Below are 12,833 nucleotides of genomic sequence, written 5' to 3'. Positions count from 1 at the left end.
CCTATCTGGCTGGGTTTCCCCAGCCACTCTGGGGGGCTTTCAACAGAACATTAAAAACAGGATAAAACTTCAAACATTAAAAACTTCCCTAAACAGGGCTGCCTTCAGATGTCTTGTTGTTTATTTCCTTGACATCTGACGGGAGGGTGTTCCACAGGGCGGGTGCCTCTCCTGCAGGGCTGCCTAGGCTGCGGATGTCTTCCTGATGCCTGGAGAGCGAGAGGGGTCGGTGCGCACCGACGCCTCTCGCTCTCCAAGCTTCAGCGAAAGCCTGCATTCGCCCCATAGGACGCACCCAGATTCCCCCTTCATTTTTGGAGGGGAAAAAGTGCGTCCTATAGGGCGAAAAATACGGTATATTTTAATTGTTCCGATTTTCTATTTCTAACATAGATTATGTAAGTTTGCCCTTGGGTCATTTAGAAGGAGAAGTGGGATAAAAAAAAACCCCTAATAAATACTGCGTAAAATTCGTAATAAGAATTGGAGATGAGCTAACCTTGCCTTTTGGGTTTTGCAGTTGATGTGACCACAACACTACCTTTGCAAGTGGCACCATCTGTAGTCCCTATGGATCTCCGTTTGGACCATCAGTTCTCCATGCCAGTTGCAGAACCTACATTACGTGAGCAGCAGCTTCAACAGGAATTGTTGGCCCTCAAACAAAAGCAACAGATCCAGAGACAGATCCTCATAGCAGAATTTCAGAGACAGCATGAACAGCTCTCTCGTCAGCATGAAGCTCAACTACATGAACACATAAAGGTGAGTGGCGAGAATTCAGTTTGAGTTGGAACAAAGTCTCCCAAGCAGTGGCTGATGTGTGTTAAACAGTTGTCTTTATATAATCACTTTAGATGCTCTAGAAGGAAAGAAACATAACCTGTGTACCTAGGTATATATTGGATCAGTGGCAAACCATAGCCTAAGATGAGCCATGGCTTCCCATGAGCTTCCTGCAGGCTCATGTCTGCTGCTCCTTCACTCCCACCACTCTCCTCCCTGCGTCATGCTGCAAGGATACAGACCTGATCACTGGCTTAGCTTTATGTGTGAACTTGTGGTTTGTTTCTCTACAAATTCAACACCAGCAGCAAACCAAGAACCAACGCTGGTGGTTTGTTCTCTGCATGACCCAGGGAGGAGGAGATGGGTGTGTGTGAATGAGCAGCATACACCAGCACCCTGCATGCTCACAGGAAGCCATGGCTTATAGTTTATGGTTATGTGTGAATTGGGTCATTGTATCTCTCATGTAATGGCCATGTATGTGTGTATTTAAAACCAAACAAAAGACAAGAGTATCTTTTGTTGATTTTCTGTACACTGCTAGTCAAAACACTAACAGTCCTTGATCCTTGTTGGCAATTCACAAAATTATGTACGGTTGTAGTTTGTAGTTATTTCCACTGTTAAAATCTGGTGAACTCCAGGAGTGATGCTTTGAGTTGGGAACAGACTGTCACCAGCACCTAACACCAGCACTTTTAATTTTTTACTTAAAAACAACAACCAGCAAGCATTTTAACTCAGTTCTGATTTTATATTTTTAACTGTTTTTAATCTTTATTGTATTGAATTACCAGTAAACCTCTTAGAGCCAACGATAATTAAGTGGCATATAAATTGTCATCAATCAATCCCTCTTACAGTTCTAGTCATAGGCCTGTTTTACATGTAACAGTCAGCCGGAATGTGACTTACCATGACAGTTGGAATGTGCTGGTTCATTTGAGGAGTTTATATCCAGTGTGGACAAACAGCTAAGCCAAGGTGTGATTTAACGTGTTCTCTGAACTTCGTTAGGGAACCTCTTCCTTACTATCTGTAGCCAAGCTTTGTCCTATTGTTACAGATTGTGGTGAAAAAGGAGAAATCTTAACTGCAGTTCTGAGCTCAAACAACACATTAAGCCAAGCTTTGGCTGAGCTGCTGCGCTGTGCTCTGTGGGGCAGGCAATGGTAGGGCGTGATCTAAAAGGGCAGTGCATGCAAAGCCCTGTTGCACAGCGCTTCCCAAGCACCGGCAATTAGCTGCTTAATGAGCATGTGGGAAGCACTGTGCTTTGCAAGCCTCTGAGCTCAGTGTTTCCACAGTTGATTCTTAGGTGTTTGGGAAGCTCTGTGCAAAGAACTTTGACACATATTAATCACTTGATGTCATTATGATACCAGGTGATTGGCAGGTGAGTTGTTCTGCCCAACTGTCAAAGTTGACCCGCAGGGTTTGTGTGACAATAAATATATGGCCTACCAGACCAGAAAGGTTTTCTACCCCTGATCTAGTGCACAATTGCAAAACTCAAAATTATTGCTATGCTGCCTCCTCTGTTTCCTTGTGTGGTATTGGAACGTTCTTTTCTCACTTTTAACAGTTTTATTCTGACTGCTGCTTAGGAGATGGCAACTTTAAAGGGCAAAGATTGTGACCGAAAGGGCAAAGATTGTGTGCATTTACTTTACATACACCTCTTTTTTTTTTTTTTTTTTTTTGCCCAACAGCAGCAACAGGAGATTCTGGCAATGAAACATCAGCAGGAGCTCTTGGAACACCAGAGAAAGTTGGAAAAGCATCGGCAGGAACAAGAGTTAGAGAAGCAGCATAGAGAACAGAAGCTGCAGCAACTTAAAAACAAAGAGAAAGGAAAAGAAAGTAAGTGACAGCCGGACAGATGATGTCAGTGATGCATCTAGTGACACATGAATAATGAGGAAGGCAACTTTGATCAGGTTACTGTGAAGATTACTGTAAATTGCAAAGTTTAAGTAATTCAGGTGTTTTTCCCTGAGTAAGGCTCATCCTATCTTTTATGTTGACCTCTACTATGCTTTAAACCTAAAGAGAGAAAGAAAGGCATTTAAAGAAGTGAATATAACATTGTAAATGTTAATGGAGATCACATTTGGAAGATTTCCTTTTTAGGGTTGATGTCCTAATTTATCCAAAGAATACTTGTCCATGTGAAGTTTCTCTTCTTACAGACCACCTGTTTGTGAATATTTGTCCACTTCTTTACAAAATTAGATGGTGATTTTATACATTTGTATAAATGTTGCGTTATGAGCAATGCTCTCTTCTGCCAGCATACGAGTGTATCTGTGTGCATACGGCTGTTGTGGGGATTGAGAGGTTAATGCATACCTGGAACGGCCAGCATTGCTACCTCATACTAGGATGGGGCAGGACAGCAGTAAGGCCTGGACATGGCTAGGGCACTGGTGGGAGTAGCTCTGTTGGACCTTGCTGCCACCCTACCTCAGTATGCAGTAGAGCAGGGGTCCGCAAAGTTTTTGTGGCTTGGGCCGGTTCAGGGTCCCGCAGATGCCGCGGTGGGCTGGAGTGTGTGCGCGTGCGCATGCACAAATGGTATTTCCAATGTGGAGGAGGCCTGCACCGCTTCCCATTGGCTGCAGGAGCTTCCTGCAGCCAATGGGAAGCCTGCCAGCATCGCGGAAGGTGGTCCCTGCTCTGCTCTGCGCCGGTTTAGTGCAGTGCACGGGAGCCGACTGAGCGGGCGGCGGCGGCAGCGGGGTGTGTGTCCATGGGCTGCTTAAATGACCCCCATGGGTCGCCTGTGGCCTAAGGGCCTTAGGTTACCGACCCTTGCAGTAGAGACACTGTTGCTGGGAGGCCAGGTCTCTGCTTCTGCCCCTCCCTGATGGCAGACTCTCTCTCCCCTTCTGCTTAATCCAAGTAACTCAGGCTTAAAGCTCAATTACAGTGGTGCCCTGCAAGACGAATGCCTCGCAAGATGGAAAACCCGCTAGACGAAAGGGTTTTCCATTTTTGAGCTGCTTCGCAAGACGATTTTCCCTATGGGCTTGCTTTGCAAGATGAAAACGTCTTGCGAGTGTTCTGATTTTTCCCCGCTCCCCCCCCTTTCTAAGCCGCTAAGCCGCTAATAGCCTTTTAGCCGCTAAGCCGCTAAGCCTTTAATAGCCGCTAAGCCTTTAATAGCCGCTAAACCGCTAATAGCGCTAATCCGCTAAGCCGCTAATAGGGTTGCTTTGCAAGACGAAAAAACCGCTAGACGAAGAGACTCGCGGAACGGATTAATTTCGTCTTGTGAGGCACCACTGTAACTTGCATTTTTGTAAAGAGCAGCACCGAGGGCTGGATAGGAATAATGCAGCTGTGCCCAAATTTCTTGGTCACCATAATGTCCTTGCATAGTACCTGCTTTCCCATGAGTGTATGCAGACGGGTGTAGTGGAGAGAAAGAGAGTACTTTTGAATCCTTTAGCAATCCCTTGGTCCTGTACACATGGGCTGCATCCATGAGAGACTTGATGAGGTATATCCGTAGTATTTCCATGTTGCAAGGAACTATCTCAGAAAACATGTGCTCCAATATTCTTCCTTTAAGAGTCATTCTAATTTTATGTGGGTCTTTCAGCACAGAAAGTTCAGCCTGTATTTTCATCTTGCTATTCATACTTAGGGAATTTGATCTTCATGAATTCCAATATGAACCAATGCATACCTCCCCAAGTAACGTGCACTTTCTGAATGTTCCCGTTGGTATTCTTGGGTCAAAGGACATATCAAATATGTTTACAATGTGCATTTTAAGAGAAACCCCTTTTTTAAAAAAAGGAATTAAATATATATTTGGAAACAATTTTTGTACAGATTAACACACCCAGCCACAAAAAATTGCAGTTTAACATGGAAATGGTACAGAATGGACTTAAGGGTGAACTCACGTGAAATAGGTGCAGACTGGAAGTAGACTGACCCGTCCATTCTTATTCACAGTTACTTCTACACCTGCCTTATTTGCTCCTTTAATGATTACACTAGGATTGGTGGCTAAATCCTGTAGGGTATCCTTCTCAACATCACTCATTGTTTGAAAACAAGGAGGCTTTTCTTCCAATTTCTCAAGTTTCTTTCAAGATTAATTATAGAAATAGTTGAGTGGGTGAAGGAACAGGATCTGAAGGGGGAAAAGCTGAACTTGTTACATAAAGCATTGCTTTTAGGATCAAAAGCCTGCTTTTTAACAAGCCTTAATTCAAGAGTTCAAATAAAGTGGGGGGAAATTCATTGTTGTATCTGGAAGACAACCCTCTATTTACACATTCTTCCTTATCTGTGAGTCATCTGTTAGCTGGATTATATACTAAACTCTTCTGCTTTGATTTACATCTGTGTCCTTTCCACCATTCTTTCCCTTTTGAAGCAAGAGTCTCTTATGGGGAAAGAAAATGCTGATGCCCATCTAAAAATTATCAGAATGGTACTATGTAAAGATAATTAGATCTAAGGGATCTATGTATGTCGCTTTGAGTGCCAAAGAAAGCAGGTGGTGCATAAATATATGAAATGTTTTCTGGAATTGGAGACCCAATATATAGTGTAGATTTTGTTAGTGACCTTGCACTCTCTGCACACAGTCACCTGCCTCTGACATGTCTTCACTTCCTAGGTTTATTGTACTTGTCACATTCAACACGCATGCTAGTGGTAATCATTGCCATTTCACAAATGATGATTGTTTCAGCGCAGCAGGCAGCAGTAGCCTTGTGTTTCTCACATGACTAGAAATAATAATAATAATAATATTTATTTATACCCCGCCATCCGGGCTCAGGCGGCTAACACCAATAAAATCACAGTAAAAACCATAATAGGGGGAAAAGAAAGGGGGGGAAACAAATTTAAAATACAGGTTAAAATGCAATTTAAAATCCTGCCTAATTTTAAAATAGTTGATAAATCAAGACCATAAAGGGAGGGAAACATAAGGGTCAGACTGAATCCAAGCCAAAGGCCAGGCGGAAAGATGTCAAGTCCCGCAGGGCCCTAGTTTCTTGTGACAGAGCGTTCCACCACGTCGGGGCCAGTGCTGAAAAGGCCCTGGCCCTAGTTGAAACCAATCTAATCTCCTTGATGCTCGGGACCTCCAAAGTGTTGTTATTTGTGGACCTTAAGGTCCCCCGCAGGGCATACCAGGAGAGGCGGTCCCATAGGTACATGGGTCCTAGGCTGCATAGGGCTTTAAAGGTCAAAACCAGCACCTTCAACCTGACCCTGTACTCCACTGGGAGCCAGTGCAGTTGGTAAAGCACTGGATGAATGTGATCCCATGGCAAGGACCCCGTAAGGAGCCCCGCTGCGGCATTCTGCACCCGCTGGAGTTTCAAGGGCAGCCTAGAAACAGGCATTTGCATTATTGGGTATGCTAAGAAGACTGATTTTATGGACATAAACAGTGGCTTCATGAATGAGATCTTTGTTTATAAAAGCATTTAGGTCAGTGACTAGAGGTATAACAAGAGTTCATCTTAGGTTTCGTAGCTTAAGAGAGCTTCCATTTCCCCATCGTAACCAGCTATCCATTTAAAGGTATATACAGAGAGTACACACATAATTAATAAGCTACTCCTTTTAAAAATAAAGTGCAGGTGGGGTTGGAAATGAAAAAATTGAAACATATTTTATTGTAAGAAGAATAAGTAAATAGCTTGTTAGTCACGTGACAAGAAAAAAAGGAAGGAGTAGTTCTGGCTGTGTTGAAAGATGCCCACAAGGCTGTTCATGAAGAACCATCTTTTGCTCCAGGTGATCTTGGTAGCTACCAGACGGTTTGAAATATTTCAGTTGATGTTCTGGTCTGGTTTGTAGGCTGCCTTCCGCACTATGATGGGATGTCTGCTTCAAGAGACTGAAAATGGAAGGGCAGCTCTGAATCTCTTTGACTTCACAATATCCTATCAGCCTATCAGTTCTATGAGCCATTGTATCTTTCTGGAATGACTTTGTGAAATTGGAATTGGAGCACAACAATTTGCACAACTGCAAATTTGGACAAAGCCTCCAGAAAACCTGTTTAACAACTACTACTACTACTACTACTACTACTACTACTACTACTAATAATAATAATGGTGGTTGAACATCCACCAAAGCTACCTAAAAATACTCAGCAGACCTTCAGTTCATGTCATATATAAGTCCCATTCTTGTTCCCTGCAGTACTTTTGAATATTGGTTGTTTTTGTTTCTATTTTGATTTTGTATTTTTATATTGTGATTTTATCCTGTAGGTGTATACAAATTTAATAATAAATAATGTGGAAAGTTGCTATTCCACATTAGAATTAAAGCTACATAAAGTCAGGACCCAGAGACTGAAAAGAGTCTTGCTGATGGCAAGACTGTAAAGTTTCAATATGTTGCTCTTCCGAAGTCTCACTGCACAAGAATTTGTCTGTGCATTGATGGACTGGTATCTTGTGAAGTAAATAGTGATGAGAAATTATGCTGCTAGAAATGTAATTCTAGACTTTGAAAACATGTAACTTTCTTAGATGCCAGATTTTCTGTTTGACAAAACAGATGATTGACTGTGAATGGAAATATTTATGCAGATATAGTGAACAAAGATCCTTATTTGGAAGGTTTTCCTAGACAGTTTCTGTACATGAGCCATTCATCTTCAACCTTTGCCTGCAGATGTAACTTTAAAAAAAACCCCTGAGTATGTACAACACTTCTGTTCTTAAATGGTTTTAATTCAGAGCGGCTGGAAGAGCTTCTACAAGTGCTTTAGTTTAGGCATAATTTTGTGCGTAAAATCCTATTCAGCTGCACCTCCCTTCATAGGAAAAAGATAAATCTCTGATTAAATTTACATTTCCAAACATCAGTTGTAATTGTGTACCACTCCTCATTGCACAGAATAATTCTTTATTGATAGCTTAAAATATTGAAAGAGTTTGATTGAAATCTTTAGACAACCTTTTGTAAGTTCATGAAGTAGGTCTCAAATTAATGTTGTGGGTGCTAGTTCAGTCTATTTACTTTGGGTTTGGTATTTCAGGTGCAGTGGCAAGCACAGAAGTAAAAATGAAGCTACAAGAGTTTGTCTTAAATAAAAAAAAAGCTTTGGCCCAGCGGAATCTCAACCATTGCATTTCTAATGACCCGCGCTTCTGGTATGGGTAAGTGGCCCCATCCTATTTCTAACAACTTTTTGACTGCTTATTAGATAGCATCCTCCCCTTTCTGCTTGAAAAAATACTCTGCTCCAAATTGGAACTCAAAAGGGATAGCCTTTGGAGTAAACCATGGGTAGCATGTTCTAAAACAGTTGTAACCTGCCTTTGAATGTGATGGAAAATAAGTCCACTTGCCTGCCTCGTGCCTACGAAAGGTACAGTGGTACCTCTGGTTACAAACTTAATTCGTTCCGGAGGTCCGTTCTTGATTGCATGTTCTCATCTCGGACACCGATTCTGGGCCGGAGGAGCTAGGACAGCTGTTACAGACTTCAGAATACACCAAAATGGCTGTGGGAGGTACCGTGCACAGAACAAGTGCTGCTATTCCCCAGAGAAGGAAGAGACATCATGGGATGGTAGGTGATTCCCTACTGAGGGGGACAGAGGCAGCAGTGTGCAGAGGATGTCCCAGGAAGTGTGCTGCCTTCACAGGTGCAAAGATTCATGATGTAACAGAGAAGTTGCCAAGACTTACAAAGCCCACTGACCACAACCCCATCCTTCTGATTCATGTGGGTCATGATATTGCCAGACACAGCCTTTGACATATAGCAAGCGACTGAAACTCTGGACAGGAAGCTAAAGGGCCTTGGGGTTTTCCCATCACTCCTTCCTGTTGAAGGTTGTGGTCTAGGAAGAAAGAGGAAATTACTAGAAATAATAATAATAATAATAATAATAATAATAATAATAATAATAATAATAATAATAATAAGCAGCAGCAGCAGCAGCAGCAGCAGCAGCAGCAGCACTGGTGTGCTTTTGAACTGCTAGGTTGGCAGGAGCTGGGACAGAGCAACGGGAGCTCACCCCATTGCGCAGATTTGAACCGCCAACCTTCCAGGCGGAAGGCCAAGAGGCTCAGTGGTTTAAACCACAGCGCTACCCACATCTTTTTTTAAAAAAGTGTCTTTGGCTATGTTTGATGCAAGAAGAATAAGAAGAAGCAAGTGGCAGGTGCTCTGCATGGAGGAGGCCAGGGGTCTGCAACCTTTAAGACAAAAAGAGCCACTTGGACCTGTTTCCGAAGGAAAAAAAACACTGGGAGCCGCAAAACCATTGCGACATTTAAAACAAATATATCTCTGGAGCCGCGATCTGACAGCGGGCGGGAAGGTGACGTCGGGGCGGTGCGTGACTAACGCACGCACCGCCCCCATGCGACGTCACAGCCAGTACAGCGCCCGCCACAGTGGGGAGTGTCAGGGCGCACAATGCACCTCCTCCCCTCGCTAGTATCCGCCCCGGAGCCACGGCAAAGGTGTAAAAGAGCCACATGCGGCTCCGGAGCCGCGGGTTGCTGACCCCTGGAGTAGGCAGAGAAAGGCTCTTGGGTGACTGAGAGAAGGTGCCGACTGTTCAACACCTACTTTGCCTCATCCAAAAGGAAAGTGATGCCCAACCTGGTGATAACAAAATAAATGATGTGAGGAGGAAGCTGCAGCCCAACATAGGAAAAGAGATGGTATTTTAAATGAATTCAGATCTCCATGACCTTAAGCATGGTACCCAAGATGTTTGAGAATGTAATCTCAGAGGCTATGTCTACAATTATGAGAATTCTTGGGAACTGGGAAGTTGTAATTTAGGGGAGGGAGCAACAGTACAAAGTAAGAAATACATTATATCAACCATATTGTGAAATATCAAGTTAGAAATTTGGAAGCATAAAACTGAAAACACTCATGTGGATGAAGGCACACTAACACAAGCAATGGATCAATGTTCACATTAATCTCCTGGTAAGGACACAGTCTCATAGAGAAAGAAGAACAGCTCTCTAGGGAGAAGAGGAACAAACTGAGCAGCTGTTGAACAAGCTTTTTCAGACTGAATTCTCAGTCTGGCTGGGTTTCCCCAACCACTGAGCGGCTTCCAGCAAAATAAATAAAAAAAACATAATAAAATGTCAAACACAAAAAACTTCCCAATACTCTTTATCAGATGGTGGGGACAGAGAGTGGAGATGGGGAAGCTGCAACACTGCCCAAAGGGGACAATGAAGTTTCCCTCTGGAGCACAGCAAAACCCTTCCCTGAGTCTTTTAGTAGGATCCTTTGCCAAAAGTGGCTCACCCTAACCAGACCAATGTCTATACATTAGCTGATCAGCAAACTAAATGTCCTCTCTGAGCATCTCCATGAAGTGCCTCTGTCATCACCAGCAGTCCCTCCCACAGTAGGAGGGTGGAGCTCTAAAGATGCAGTCAAATAATGTATTGAGTTGGTCCTTGAGAGCTTTGAGGCTTCCTCCTCATGCCTTCAGGCATCTCTTACCAAATTGATTTTTGCAAGAGCTGCTTACTTATAGATGGATGAGGTGACAACCTCGAGCCTGGACTTGCCAAAGCCCTTAAAGGACATTCTTCATCAACTCTCTCATGGCAACCCTAATTGCAGATTTGTAACTGGGCGCCTGTCACCAGTAGGAACTCAATCTGGGATTGCAATCAGAGCTGGTTGGTACAGCCATTGGGGGAACTAAGCTTTTCGGTGAAGCCCATGTTAACTATCAGTAATCTTGCTTATTGCTTAAGGGAAAAGTAGTGTAAACTGCAAGGCTAGTAATGCCTCACTTTTTCTGTAGGAAAACACAGCATAGTTCTCTTGACCAGAGCTCTCCACCACAAAGCGGAGTATCAGGCACTTATAATCATCCTGTGCTAGGGATGTATGATTCCAAAGATGATTTTCCACTCAGGAAAACAGGTAAGTCCTACCTTTCACTGTTCACATAGCATTCTAAAACATTTCTTTTAAAAAGTTACATAAATAATTTGATCTTTGTTCATTCATGTGCTTTTGCTTGTATATTTGCCTTTATTTTTTCCTAATATTTATAGCCATTCTTTTCACACCAAAGGTGGCTAAGATTAAAAACACAATGGTAAGATATTAAATCTCAAAAGAAAACAGCAAATAGCATAGTCAGAAGTTAACAGGACACAGCAGAAGAACACGGAAGTCAGCAAAACATTGGTAGATATAGTACTATAGAATAATCAGCCTCAGGTAACCATGCTGTCCCTACATGCGTAAAGGCAATGTTTTGGAGCAATTGGGTTTCCCTCAGGAAGGCACTCCTGTTGTGCCCTGAGCAAAAAGGCCATGTATTGTGTACCTGCTTACCGCAGCTCAGGCCGTATGGGTGGGGGTGGAAGGGTATGGAGGAATGCCTCTGCTTTGAAACAAATACTCAGGTAAATATGCATTTCATCCCCTTGTCCTATATGAAGCTGCTCACTTAAAGTAGTAATACAGTGGTACTTCGGGTTACATACACTTCAGGTTACAGACACTTCAGGTTACAGACTCCGCTAACCCAGAAATAGTACCTCGGGTTAAGAACTTTGCTAACCCAGAAATAGTACCTCGGGTTAAGAACTTTGCTTCAGATGAGAACAGAAATCATGCTCAGGTGGCGTGGCGGCGGCAGCAGGAGGCCCCATTAGCTAAAGTGGTACCTCAGGTTAAGAACAGTTTCAGGTTAAGAACAGACCTCCGGAACGAATTAAGTACTTAGCACGAGGTACCACTGTAGTCACTTTAGCTCCATTTTGCAGTGACCAGAAATAGAAGAAAAAAAATTCCAAAGAACCAACTAATCAAATTGAACCATCCCCCACAACCAAAACTCAAAACATAAGAGTAAAAAAAAAAAAAGGAAGTATAGTCATGCAAATTCACCTTATTGCATAACTTTAAATGTGAAAATTTGACAGCAGAACTGGAAGATTAAATTTTTTAAAACTGATATAAAAACATACAGAGTACAATTCTCATATTACTGGTATCACCTTGGAGAGCACTGCACAGGTTAGTTATATCTAAGGTGGTTGAATGACTAGTGGCTGAAGTAATCGCCATTGTCTATTAACAAAAGTTATAATGGGCACCCAAGATATTTCGAAATAATCTCTTCTTGCAACACCTCTCACAGCTATTGTGCTGAGTCAACCTTTCTGGTACTGCTAAATTCCAAGCTATCCAGCTGTGTGTTAAAAAGTGGGCAGTTTTCCATTGTGTCACTATTTCCGTATGTGTCACTGTCAACAAAAACTTCACCTATTTTAAACCCATCAACAAGATTGATATTGACAATAATGCCAGCACTGGATCAGGTATACTAGTTGACCCACTTTTGCAGGCATTCAGACAAAAATCTCATCCGCAAACCTGCAGCATACTCCTCCCACCCTATCTAAACACGTACTACAGGCAACTGCCCATTTACATGGGGGTTATGTTACGAGGCACGACAGGTTTAAGTGAAATTGCATATATGAGGGCAAGCATTGAAAATGCCTGCAAACACCCTCCAAACCTCCTTGCTCAAACTCTAACCCTCTGCAGGCCTCAAAGGTGCACGTACTCCTGGGATTGCACTTGTAAAGGCTTGTGGGATTGCCAGGTGCTGTTTCTGTGCCATTTTCGTCGTTTCCACACTCTTTTGTGTGAAATCAAAACATTTTTGCCCCATTCTGTACCACTTCTGGGTTTGCTGTGATGCACACGTGTTTGGTCATGTGTGCCTTGAACTCGTGTAAATGGGGAGTTTCCTGTGCGTAGCTTCTCAGTTGAAGCAGTTGGTTCACATAATCAGAGGAAACACAGAAGTGTTGTGGGTAGATGGGGAAATGGGACAGAGTCCCTCCAGTTTCTGGGCCTGGCCATTTCAAAACATTAAGAAGCAGGATATTGATGACATAGAATCTGTGAAAATGGCAAAAATGGATTGGAGCTCTGGCTCTAAGGAAGTCTCCACTATGTCCAGTTAGTAAAGACAGGTTTGGCCAATTTGGGATCTGGGAATCCAAGGTCACAT

General features: G+C 42.9%; 1 protein-coding gene across 4 annotated transcripts in view; it reads left to right on the top strand.

Annotated features, from left to right (window-relative positions):
* Positions 1-12,833, top strand: part of HDAC4 (histone deacetylase 4) — a 129,824-nt gene that overhangs the window by 58,266 nt on the left and 58,725 nt on the right. For all 4 annotated transcript variants that reach the window (XM_081205325.1, XM_081205323.1, XM_081205324.1 and 1 more), the window contains exons 4-7: positions 521-765; positions 2,502-2,652; positions 7,829-7,949; positions 10,596-10,717. In XM_081205325.1, the coding sequence (XP_081061451.1) occupies positions 521-765; positions 2,502-2,652; positions 7,829-7,949; positions 10,596-10,717 (639 nt within the window). The remainder of the gene's footprint in view (positions 1-520; positions 766-2,501; positions 2,653-7,828; positions 7,950-10,595; positions 10,718-12,833) is intronic.

Source organism: Podarcis bocagei, assembly GCF_964188305.1.
Source record: "Podarcis bocagei genome assembly, chromosome: 1".
Lineage (NCBI taxonomy): Eukaryota > Metazoa > Chordata > Lepidosauria > Squamata > Lacertidae > Podarcis > Podarcis bocagei.
The sequence above is the reverse complement of the archived record's forward strand: the minus strand, read 5'-3'. Positions and strand labels throughout refer to the sequence as shown.